General features: G+C 51.9%; 1 protein-coding gene across 1 annotated transcript in view; it reads right to left on the reverse strand.

Annotated features, from left to right (window-relative positions):
- The window catches only part of LOC149341260 (uncharacterized), an 82,475-nt gene extending 70,076 nt beyond the window's left edge, over positions 1-12,399 (reverse strand). The window contains exon 1 of the mRNA XM_089543252.1: positions 11,964-12,399. Coding sequence (XP_089399378.1) covers positions 11,964-12,064 — 101 coding nt within the window. The 5' untranslated portion in view covers positions 12,065-12,399. The remainder of the gene's footprint in view (positions 1-11,963) is intronic.
- Positions 12,400-12,817: the final 418 nt, after the last annotated feature.

Consider the following 12,817-nt stretch of genomic DNA (forward strand, 5'->3'; position numbering starts at 1 on the left):
GGAGCACGTGCTTCATGAAGACCACTGCCTCTGGGCATGGCCTAAGTGGACACAGGTGTGACGGGAACACACAAAGAGAGTTAGGGGGGGGGGGGGGTGCAGAAACACAACAGCACGTCCGCCGCCCGAAGAGGTCTCGTAGTGGTTGCAGCCAACGCTGCTGCGCGCAGAGACCTAGAGTTGTGTCCGTTCGGCTTTTGGTCACAGCTGGGCCCAAAGGTACTTCTTGCTTCGTTGACAACTGTAACGAGCTCAACCAGCAAGGTACACAGCCCAACAAGCAGAAAGCGCCAAACCGACTTTAAGAACTGCCAAGCTGTTTTCGGTCGACAAAGTCTGTTTAGAGAAAATGAGCTGTAGCGTGAAATTTACGTCCTCCTCCGAAAGTTGACATGTTTGACCAAACCAGAATACACAGAGCTTGTTTAGCCAAAAGGGAGGAAAATTTCCTAAAATTTTGGGGGGTGCCGTAGCACGGTGTATGTCACAGAAAGCCACCGCCCGTGAGAGCACAAAGGGAAGGTGGAGCTGCTGAACACACATACAAAACAGACAAAAATGATTCCCGCTAAAGCAAAAAACAAAATACAAGTTTGCATAGCGGATTAACGTCCGGGGAGTCAGGAAAGGGCATTACACGGGAAAGCTTCGGCTGAGGCCATCAGCGTTGCCATTATCTCTTACGTTTCTGCAACGCATGTGAACAGAGTCCCGCAATGCCAAGCTCCAAAGTTTCGCTCTCATCCTTGTACAGGAGAGATATATGAGCAAAAGACAAAAAACAAGCATTAAACTCAATATGAGATTATGCGTCATATCTGCCCCTTGCGCGGCCGCGGTCCGACAGCTGCTTTAGCAGATGAGACATTGCATAATGCTAGGAATTCCAGCTTGCATTTCTGTACAGGAGAGTTAAATTAACAAAAAGAAACAAGCAATAAACTGAACAGGATTATTCCTCGAAACCGTCCAGAAACAGCGTTACGATTAGAGGAATTTACTGGTTCCTATTCTTCAGCCGCCCTCTGCGCGGCCGCGGTCCGATAGCTACTCTAGCAGGTGCAAAATTACAAAAGGCTAGGAACTTCCGCTTGGGACCCTGCACTATTCTTCGTGCAAGTCTCGCGGTTCTGAAGTTTAGCTGACGCTCAGAAAGCAGAATGCGAGAAGGGAGCGAACGAGTGCGAATGCCGTGCCAGCGAATCTGCCTCTCTCGGATTGGGTTCGCGCGTTGCGTCCCCTTAGCTTGTGTTCCCTTCAAGCGGCGCGTGCGAACTCTTGAGCGCTGAGGTGCCAAATTGGGGCGGGTAACCGGTTGTCCGGTTTTCTGTGCAGCAGTCAACATGAGGCGCACTTTCCCCTTCATTAACATTCCCCGTTTGGCCACCTCTATACGCTGCCGCTCTATGGAAACCCTCGCTGTTGGTTTGCGGGGCGCGTCACTAGCCATTGCGGAACCGTCACAGGTTAAGTCGTCGGCGTTCGCCTCTTTGTCCGTTTGTGATCCAGCCTGCTCTGGCTCACTACCGTGAGAGTTTATAAGGCTTACAGGGTCATGTTTGCCCTCGTCACCCGCGTGCTCTGCTGGCGCTGCGAAGTCTGGAGCCTTCGAACTGGTGAGGACCTGCGCAGCGTTATCTCCAAAACTAAGGCCCTTTTCTTTGGGCAGCACATCCCAGCGATTTGATAAAATCGAGGGATACTGCATAGGCAGGTTTTGGGCGACGGCTGCCTTGGTCAGACGCAGCTCGAGCGGGCTCTCGTTCGCGACGCGGGCAGTAAGTTGGTCGTATTGGATACCTTTCCTATCCTTATACTGGCGGTACAGCAGGCCAGAACGGAGCTGGAAAGGTATGTTCTTCCGTGACACACCTCTGTCACTTTGGTGACTCATGTTTCGTAGAGTCTGGTCTTTCTCTTGCTCAGCGGTGAACGTTTCTCTGTCCACACGAAGGAGTTCGAGAAAGCCATCTGAGTGGGGCAATGCTAGATTCTTTTTCAGTTCCTCACCTAGCCCCAGCTCATCACTTGCGCCTGCTTCGGAAGACTCACCATAGCCTGCACTACTGTCGGTACTCTTTACCCCTGTGCTAGTAGTGAGTAAGTCCTGGGCTGGCTCGTCATTAGGTAGCGCGGAGCCGTCACGGCTTAAGTCGCCTGCGTTCGTCTCGTCGACAGTTTGCAGTAAAGCCTGCTCTAGCTCATCACCGTGAGAATTTACAGGCTTCGGGCTTACAGGTTGAGGTTTGCCCTCTTCAACCACGTGCTCTGCTGGCGCTGCGACCTCACGAGCCTTCGAAATGGTAAGGACCTGCGCAGCGTTATCTCCAAAACAAAGGCCTTTTTCTTTGGGCAGCATATCCAAGCGATTTGAGAAAATCGAGGGATGCTGCTTAGGCAGGTTTTGGGAGATGGCTGCCTCGGTCAGACGCACCTCGAGCGGGCTCTCGATCGCGACGCGGGCAATGGGCAAAGACACGCTGGTTTCAGTGGAGCATAACTCATTTTCGGGTGTTTGGTCGCGAGCGGCTGTTGTTCCCGCATCGTTGAACTGATCATTTTTTCGAGGCAGCGCTGAGGCGCATTCCTCGCTTAGAATAGAACTTGCAGTTGCCGCTTTCAGCGCGCGACTGCTTTCTGGAGGACTACATTTTTGCGCGGCGCCTACGCCTTTCTGGGTTGCAAGGGTAATCTGCGCGGCATCGCGCTTTTCAGCTAACGCCGCGCTCTGGCTTGGAGCGCCACAGTCGCTGTCAGGTGACAGACAACGACGCTCTGTGCCGCAGACTATCACATCAACTTCCCGACTGCCACTGTTCTTCTGAGCAACTACATGGTGCGTAGCTGACCAAGCGAGGCTCTTTGGCTGGTCACTGACGCACTGACGGGAGCGCGGCCCGCTGCTATCACTTCGGCTTTTAGACTCGGTCTGTACGCGAATTCCGAAGTATCGGAAGAGGGCACTTTTGGCTTTGTCGTAGTTTCTGGCATCCTCATCGGACAGTCGCCCTAATACGGCGCTGACATCGCAAGGAAGGATGGCCAGCAACATCATTGACCATTCGCCCTGATCTAGTTCCTCCTCCGCACATACCTGTTCAAAATTCGCGAGAAACGTTCTTAAGCTCTCGCCTCTCTGAAAAGTCCGCAACCGATCTCGGGCCCTTTTCCGTCTGAGAAATTGAGTCGTACGTATGAGCTCCTGTTGTTCTCGTTTTCGTAGTTCCTCGAGCTCAGCGAGTCTCTTACGGCATTGCTCCTGCCATTCTTTTTCAACCCTGTCGGCCTCCTTTTTAGCGGCTTCCTTGCGGTAAAAGCGTTCTTTTTCAATCCTGTCGGCCTCCTCCTTGCGTTCCTTTTCAACCCTGTCGGCCTCCTCCTTAGCGTTCCTGATTCCCTCCTGAATGACTTCCCAGGTCTCCCAAATTTTGTCACCCTCCTCCTTAGCACCACATTCCTTAATAGCCTCAATCAGCTGCGGCTTTCTGTGACTTTTCCTGGCCTCAATACCCAGCTTTTCACACAGCAACATCAACTCTGGCTTCTTTAGCCTGCTCAAATCCATGGCAACTTCCGAACGAGGACTTTCATAAAATAAGCTGCTACGTGAAATGCTTAAGCGAGCACGTGCAGAAAAACAATCTACAGGAAGTGATAAATTTCCAGAGTCATCAAGCCTGGCAGATTCTTAAAGAAAGTCAAGCGCTCACCACTGCTGAAGCCAGGACCAAGCGTGGAAGATCCCGCCGCTGCCAACCAGTTGATATATTTGTCGATGCTAGAAGCGTGTCCCACCAGGCATCGGGTCCAGGAGCACCGCCGCAATGCCGAAGGAGGAAGGAAACGTGGGCCGGAGACGGGGAGTAGGGGAAGTGAAGGGAAAACGCTGTATTCACATATTTACAATATTTACAAGAGCGGGACTGAGAATGGCTCTCAGTGGAAGGGGAACGTCTTCGTCAACCGTAGTCGACTGGAGCTAGCAGGCTTCTCTCTCGGCCATACTCACGGCCGAGTTAAATATCGTTCGGTTTCCCCAGATCCCTGGCTGGGGAATAATGGTCGACGAGCACTGTCCAATCGGATGGACCGAAGGGGACCTTCTTGTTACCGCCCACGGCTGGGCAGGTGCGGGTTTTTCCACTCTCACGCAGCTGGTTGACGAGAGGAGGAGATGCCGACTCATCCAGCGCTGCGGGATAGGAATCTCCCGAAGTCCTCCAGCAGGTGAATAAACTTGCTTCCCCGCCGAATGCCCAGAACGCGAGTCGGGGCCACGGAATTCTTCAATTATCCGCCAGCGTGACCGGCGCCGGCCCGTCGCCTCCTCTGTGGTCGCTCGAACAATACCTCCGGCATAGGAATTTCGCTGGGGTCATTGCCGACAATGGCCCCTGGCATTCTTGCTGCACTAATCCGCTGAGGCTCGGAGGGGCATTCCAAGCATCCCACTTCCCACCGCCGTCGCGGGGTTGTCGGCCTCGATGAATGTTCACGGTAGCTGCATGATCGGGCCCACGTGGTCCGAAGTGGTGGTACCAGGAATCCAGGAGCTGAATACCTCCCTCTTGTTCGTTTTCCACCTGTCATGAGGTTTCATGGGAGCACGTGCTTCATGAAGACCACTGCCTCTGGGCATGGCCTAAGTGGACACAGGTGTGACGGGAACACACAAAGAGAGTTAGGGGGGGGGGGGGGGGGGGTGCAGAAACACAACACCGGGCAGAGCAACATGAATCGCACCAATCCCACCGGTGGCAGCACCTGCCATCGCAGGGCCATCGCTTAAGCGCTGCACCACTGCGCCAGGGGTGGTATGAGGACTCCCAGGGATATATGAATATTAAGTACAGAAAGAGCAATTCTGCATATATGGGCATTGACCCATTAAAGCTATCGCGTCATACCATTGAGACGGAACTTGAGTGTCCTCTCAAATTTTTTTTTTCTGGCCATCAATTGGATTTTCTGCGCCATTTGTGAGCACACACACTAACATACTACCACACTAACACACGACGCCGGCTTTTCTCGTAGTGGGACTAGTAGACCTTTCACATTAAAATTGGAAGCAGTGTACAGACGCTCAGGCGGAGCAGTGCGTACTTTCAGAGAGTGGCGCCGCTTTAGCAGGGGCTCAGTGTGGTGAAGATTCCGCGAATGCCATGCAGACTTTGCCCCATTCGCAAGTAGGCTTCACCGGAAAGCAATTGAACCGTGTCCACTCCTTCCGAGGAAAAGCGGTGCGAACCAGCCGGCTGCATTCTCTGGCCGAGGCCGGGAAATGGCCGTTTCACATGATGCGGCGCGCACGAAAAACTTCGGTGCCGTCGCAGTGTCGCAGCGGCGCCAGTCGCGACAGCCCTTTCACATGCTTGCGGCGCCTGCGATTTCTGTTGGTGCGGCACGAGCGGCACCGGCATAATTTACCAATAATAAACGTAGAACACGCTTAAATTTTACTTTTTATTGAATTAGTGTATTTTTATTAAAATATCAAGTACTTTATGCAAAGAAGGTATTCTTAATTTTTTGCTTTTGCACGCAACTACAATGAGGCTTCCGCTACGTCGTTTCCTGTGATGTCACACCTCTGAATTCTATTGGCTGACGGCCGCTTCGTTCGCAACGATCGCTGCGACTGTGCGGCGTGCGACCAACTGGTTGGAAGCCTGCCGCAGCCGCTCTGCGACGGGAGCGGCGTGCCCTTCTGTCGCAGTGCGGCTGAAATCGCAGTGCGCTGTGGCAAGAATCGCATCATGTGAAACGGGCAAAAGACGATCGCTTCTCCAAGGCGAAGGACATTCAGAAGTACGGACGAAACCCGAGCAAAGGGCCTCGCAGTTCGGGCCTATGCGGCCAGCGCAGATTTCAACGCGCTCACACCTCGTTGTAGGTCAAAAGTTTTCCCACGTTAATGGCTAACATTCAGGAGCAGCCAACTTTCTCTAATTCCGGCTGAAGATAACAGCACGCTACATACGGATTTTTCGAAAATTACATAATACAAACATCTGTCGCAGCGCGAACGAAACGGGGACAAGAAGAGAGAACAAACACGACAGGACGAGCGCTGCGACAGGTTTTTGTATTGACCAAATGTTTAGGGGAATCCCCCAAGGTGGAGTAGATTTGTAATAAGGGAGTAATTACTCAAGTTCCCACTTCGAGTTATTGATCAATTCGCTCTCGCTCTACCATAAGCTTGCCGTCCCACTGTGAACCTATTGTGTCTACAAAGGATCACTTCAGTCGAATGGTTGTTCATCTAAGAGACGTGTATGCCCAGACTGAGTACGAACCGGAGTGGCACTCACTATTAGTGATGTGCTCTGCATTGCCCCTTTTCTAGTGCATGGTCTTTTCAATATGTATTGTTTAACACTGTTTTCATAATGGCTTGTATATAGTTCATGTACATAGAACATTACATCACTGTAATAAATACCATGTTGAAGAAAAAAAAAAGTCCCGGTTAGCTCAATTGGTAGAGCGACTGCTCCGGTGAAGCGGTGGTCCCGGGTTCGATCCCCGGACCAGGACGAATTTTTCTTTAACTACGAAGTTTCTGAGAAAGCTGTATAGCTTTCCTTTGTAGCCGTATGGCTGCGCTCGGGTGGACGTCAATGAGCAATTACTCCCTTATTAGGTTTTTTGTATTCTGTATCAACACCAACTAGCCCAAACTTCAGTACTTCGAAAAATAGGTGGACATTTTTCTACTTCTATTCCAGAACGCCACTTTGGTTTTTCCTGCTGCGAATATTACTTTCTGCATTACAGTTTTCGGTTTTTGATGAAACATATGATGTCCCTGTGCAGTCAAAAGTGACGTACCGTTTACATTAACCTTGTTTTTTTTTGTTTTTGTTTTTTAACCAGCCACTCGTGTAGCAGTATGTACCACATAAGTGGCCTTCCTAAGAGCTGTCTTTGCATAATAAAGTCGTACAGTCGTAAGAAAGAGCAAAAATGACGAAGTTAAATGATTGGACCGTGAGGAAAAAATGTAAGTGGAAGTTTAGTTCTATAAACTTGATTGCCACACCCTGTTAACGCACTGCGCTAAACGAGAAGGCCACGTACCCTTTGTTTGGCTTGATGAGGCAGCGATGGAACTGCTGCTTAACCGTCGCGGAAGCTAGAACACGACGCCTTCCTGTCGTTTATGCATGGTTTCGTACTGATGGTTGTTTGTTACCGTTACAAAATTTTTCTGTGTTCTCGCATGCAGTGGAAAAAGCTACTTAACGAAGCGACAGCCCAAAGTCGGTGATAAGTCTGAGCAGAAGGCGCCAGCTAGCCAGTAGCGTTTACATAAGTAGTCAAGCCTTCCTGTCTGTATTCGCTCGCTGCATACGCTTGTAACTTTGGATTCCTTAATAAACTTTCAACTTCAACAGCGTATCTGAGTTCGTGGATCAGTGCCTCGTAAGTACCAGTCATTGCATTAAATTCCCAAGATACGTTTGTCTCAACGCGATCCTGGTCCCAGCACATTCTTACTTTTCTGCTGTGACCAATTGTAAGTGGCACTGAATAGCCAGTTAGATGACAGAAATACTGACCTTATTCGGTTAGAACCGAATTTAAAAAAATCAATTCGGCTAACTTTTATCGATGTTTTTCGGTTTAAACCGAAAAGTACAACCCCTAATTATATCGAACCCTCGCGTTCATTGCGTTGCCGCGCTATCGCCGCCTCTCTTTGGTCATCGTGTCCAGCCGTTCTGTACAGAAACTTTCACTGGGTTCCTCGTTACATCAGCCCCTGGACCTTTCTCCTATGCATTCTATTCGCGGCGATACGCGTGAGCGGAGGTCGTAAACCAAGACCCGTTCGTGCTCTTGCGGCGGCGTCGTGTTGCCGGGCGCCGACATTCTCCCGCGCCCACAAGAAAGGGGGCCGCATTTCAATGGATAAGCAGAGCAGCTCAAGAAGTGCGCGATTGCTAACTGGCGAGAGCGTCGGATAAATGCAAACAGCGGCGGTATACGATAAGCAGTGTTTGAATCGTTTTGAGTTCGCAAATAAAGCATTGCAGACGGGAAGTCGTGCTACAGACGCCAGTCAGTGCACATGTCGCAGAAGATAGCGCTGAAAATCTGTGGATTCGCACAGGCCACCACTGCGAACTGAAGCAAGCAACGTTTAAGGCGGAGAATTGACAAAAACGTCAGAACGGATGACTATAGAGAAGGAAGATGCAGAGAACGAAAACGGGTGCAATGTCTGCAGAGGAGCCGTTATTAATCGCCCACAAGGGCACCTTCAGAGAGCATTACGAGCGTGCCGCAATCCTGCAAAGCAAGCACGCTCCGAAGAACGCTGCCGTCATCTACGAGCAGCCACTCGGCGAGATCTTAGGAGATGCCAGACAGTCGGCGAGCTCTCAAGTACACGTCTTTCGCAAAGTTCAAACTAACACCCTCCACACCCCACCACCGTTCTGCAACTTCGGATGGCATACACTGCTCACTGTCTTAACTAAGTACAGAGATCAGAAGAAATATTTTAATTTTTAAAAACATCAGGGCAGACACAGAACACATTCTGTACTCAAATAACAATGCCATTACCTCTCCTTATTTCTCTTACTCTTCCTCTCCTTTTTGGAGTGCTTGGCTTCACTCGGGATCTTTTTCGCTGAACTTTAGTGCAAGCATTGAATAAAGTTTTTTAATCCTCCTCCTCCTCTACCTCCTAGGTGGAGCGCCTTCAACGACTGAAAGCCTCGTCTATCCAACATTGCACACGCTACGAGCGATACGTGCAATACATGAAGCAAGCACTCCTCTAAGAATTTCATGTTTAAAAGGCGGCGATGAAGCGTACATTTTTTGCTTTTCCGTTTCATTATGTAGTGCACCTGGTAGGTAGCCCAAGGTGTACATGATCACATCGTGGGCCATCAAGAAGGCTGGATACTCAATTAAAACAAACAAACAAACGATCATTCTGTGAGGATCTGCAGTGTGGACGGACGTTACTGCCGCGTCTCGACTCGTCTGCGTCTCTCGTTCGTTTTTCTCCCCCTGAATGGCTCCGCTCAAAGCCTGGTATTTTCACAGCGCGCACTTCGGCAGCTATGTTCGGGCGTTCTTCTCGCTCGTTGCCCGCGTGATGCCGAGGCTTGGAGAGCTGAGAGGTTCAGAGTCCGAATGCGGGCGCGCCTCGTGATCGCGTGGTTTGTGCACAGGAGCGTCAAGTATCCCGATCCTCGGTGTCCGCGTGTCTCTGAGTCACGGTGGGCTGAGTGCGCAGCTGACAACCTTGACTGCTCCTGTGCAGACAAGCGTTTATACGGCGAGAAGAAGACTGCACACCTCCACTAACGACAGTTCCTGGGCCGCCGCGGTGGCTCAGCGGTTATGGCGCTCGGCTGCTGACCCGAAAGACGTGGGCTCGATCCCGGCCGCGGCGGACGAATTTCGATGCAGGCGAAATTCTAGAGGCCCGTGTACTGTGCGATGTCAGAGCACGTTAGAGAACCCCAGGTGGTCGAAATTTCCGGAGCCCTTCACTGCGGTGTCCCTCATAGCCTGAGTCGCTTTGGGACATTAACCTCATTAACCAAACAACCAACCGACAGTTCCTGGCGTGGTGAGAACTCCACTGCGCCCGCAACACAACTTAAAGATAAACCTGCAAGCTTTCGTTAAATCACTCCACTCCCAGGAACTCTCAGCGAAGTGCAGGACACCATCGCTTGTGTGTGTGCTCCGCCGTGTCAGTAACCTCTTGCTGACACGTTTTCACCTAATACCTTGAGCCCCTGCCACATGTAGCATGCGGCTTTTTATGACCGCAGGACGAGGAGCTTCCAAGTCCTGCTGTCGACGTGGAGGGAAGCGCCAAGTTCGACCGATAACATCTGCCTCGTTGCTCGTGTGAAGAAGCGGCGAGCCGCGAAGTCGCAAGAAAGAATTCCGCGTGCCCCAGCATCAACGCGCAGCCGCGCAGAGTGCTGAATAATCATTGCTGCCTGCGGGCGACCATCGACTCCCGCGGACGGGTGTGGAAGAGCAACTACAGAGACACGAACAAGCCCTGTCGGGGGCAAGGAGGAGGAGGGGCGTGGGGAATTCCCGCCTTTCCTCAGCTGTCGAAGACGCGATGAGTCAATTGTTCGGGACCAGTGAACAAGAACAGGCACGGTGGTAATACGCCGTTCGCGTTCGGTCCAGCGCGGCTCCGTGCTGACTCGCCCATCGCAGCCTGTGTTCAAGAAAACGAGGTTACGGTCGCCTCTAGCGCTTTCCTTTCCCGCCTTTTCCTATGTTTCCTGCCTATTCTCTCTTTCTTCTTTCCTTTCTTTGTTCTTTTCATTTTATCCTCGTGAGGTGCACGCTTTACGAAAAGGCGGTTCGCAGAACTGGGCTGGGCAGGAGTACGTGTTTAAGTCGCGCAAAGGCAGAAGTTGTTTTCCCGAGGAAAACAATATAAGAGCAGTGACTTGTGCTGAGAGAGCACCCTATGGGGCTCGCGGAGTCCGATTTGCGGCGCTCTCTGTGAACTTCGAAGAACTGTATACACTTCACTGTGTTCTAATAAGGGATTGTAAATGAGCATGGCTGATTCCTTTTTTGTTTGACTTCACGCCAGCAGCAGAACCGTCTGTCCTACCAGGCTGTACAGATGGCTGACAGACATGACGACAATACGGCTGAAGCGGTGACAAGGTCGCAATGCTATGCAGGACAGCGGTGGCACAGCGGCCTGCTCGCGTACTACAAGTGGCAAAGGAAGTGAAATGGACACACTTAGGAGGTTATTTAGGAGGTCTGATGTGCATGTATGCAACCGTTTCGGTACGACATCTGTTCGGTAGCACACAAAGTTCCCAAATTTCATATTACCAGAACGCTCAGCCGTTGAACCAAACTAGACCACGACCCTTTCTTTTACTTTTGACGAGACTAATTCGCCCAGTTTCGTCTCTGCCTTTGGCAGCTCCCCTCAGGCCATGGTTAAAGTTCTGGCAACGCCAATTATTTCCAGTGAGGACGAGCGGCCCGCACATTTGCATTCGGGCCGAGAACGCGTTCTTGTTCCAGGCTGGCCGCTTGCGTGCTGTGCCTTCACGGCGCTTCTCCTACGCGCGTGCAGCAGCGGTGCTCGGAAAGCGCGCGCGCGAGAGCGAGTCGTCTTCACATGGCGCGGGGCGCACGCCCCCCTCCACGGCTGCTCCCTCCAGCCTCACGCCGCGAAAGAAAAGGGGAGCGTGGGGGTTTGTTCGCGCAGCGTACGCCGCCTGAATGCGCTTAATTTTCGGAGGTGATTGCCTTCCTCATTCAGGGAGGGCGGCCGGTCGCGCGAAACTTTCATACGGCACGCGAGGCCGTTCTGGTGGTGGTGGTGCTGCCGAGCTCTCTCCCGTTACAGCGTTGTTGTTCGTTATTGCGAAGTGCAGGTAGCCGTGGAAAGTGCCGCTGCAGGATGCTGGAGAAGGCGTAATGCGCCTGCCCTTATACGAAGTCTGCTATGAAAATTATCGGTAACGACTGGTTTACGGTGTTTATGTAGTCGAGTCCCGCTCCTGCTACGTAATAGTGAAGGCTTCATTACGAGAGAGCACGTAAAGCCTGTGATTAAGTTTCGTGTTTTTTGTTGTTCTTCTACATACCACTCTGATAGTGGCCTTTCTAATTTAGCGATAGTTCAAGCACTTGATATAAAAGTGAAGGAGAGCACGGGAAAAGTGAAAGGGGGGGAGGGGAGGAATAGCTTACATAATCTAATGCTTTCTCATTTCACCCAGCGCTGGGCACTTAATCTCTTCTTTTTTTACTGCAGTTTAGGAAAGCCGTGGAGGTGTAACTTACGCAAACATATATCAAGTTTGTCGCAACTGCAAAAATGATATTTACAGGTGGTGTTCACACCAAGAGGTCCGGACATCTTCGATGAGAGAAAACAAACGGGCTGCCGGGGTAGGGACTGTCCCGCATCAAGCACTTACTCTTCGGTGGCGGCGACGACGACTCTCTTGGACGATCGAGTTCCCGCGGCACTTTTTCTTGCCGCGCAGCCAGTTTTGCCCTGTACCCTCCACTTCATCATCTTGGCAGGCGATGGGCAACCACCATGCTCCCGGGAAAAAAGGCTGACACTGGCATTGCCGAAGAACCGCACGATGACAGCACGACCAATACTACTCCGAACAGCACCGTCGTTTAACCATCTTCAGCACGACTGCGTTGGCGTTACGTCAACAGTATAGAACAGCGCGTTCGCACTATTTCTCGCACCGCAGGACATCCAGGGCGGCGGCGTGAAGCACGAACCGCTTTCTCCGGCCACCACTGCAGCAGCACCACCGCACAGCACCGCCATTCACTGGCGGCCACTTGCCGAAGAATGCCGGAGCCACCGGCGGGAGCCGAAAAAACGCACGCGGCCGGATTCCGGCCGCGCGGTGAGGAGCGTTTCCTCTCACCTTTGCGCCAAAACAGGGAGAGCGGGGCGTCACGTGACTCTCCTTCTCTGCCGCCTCATTGGTCAGAGAGACCGAGGGGAGAACTGGTTGCCGGAGGTAGTGAGTACAGGCGGCCGCCTCTTGCTGCTCCACGAGCGCAAGAATGAAAACAAACACACGCGTTATCCACTCGCAGTGGTATGGAGCGAGCGTAGTGCTGTGGTGGGTGGCAGCGTGCCGGCATCGGAGGCGTCTCTGTGAAGTGCCCGCTTTTGACGGAAAGCGCGCGTGATTCTTGGTGTGGGCTTCCCTCCCTCTCTCGTCTTCTTCCACTTTACGAGTGCTCGGACGAGCCTCGCTTCATCACTGGTCCCGTGAAGCTCATTCCTCTCTCCTCT

This window comes from Amblyomma mixtum, chromosome 5 (assembly GCF_055824585.1).
Source record: "Amblyomma mixtum isolate Tamu chromosome 5, ASM5582458v1, whole genome shotgun sequence".
Taxonomy (NCBI): domain Eukaryota; kingdom Metazoa; phylum Arthropoda; class Arachnida; order Ixodida; family Ixodidae; genus Amblyomma; species Amblyomma mixtum.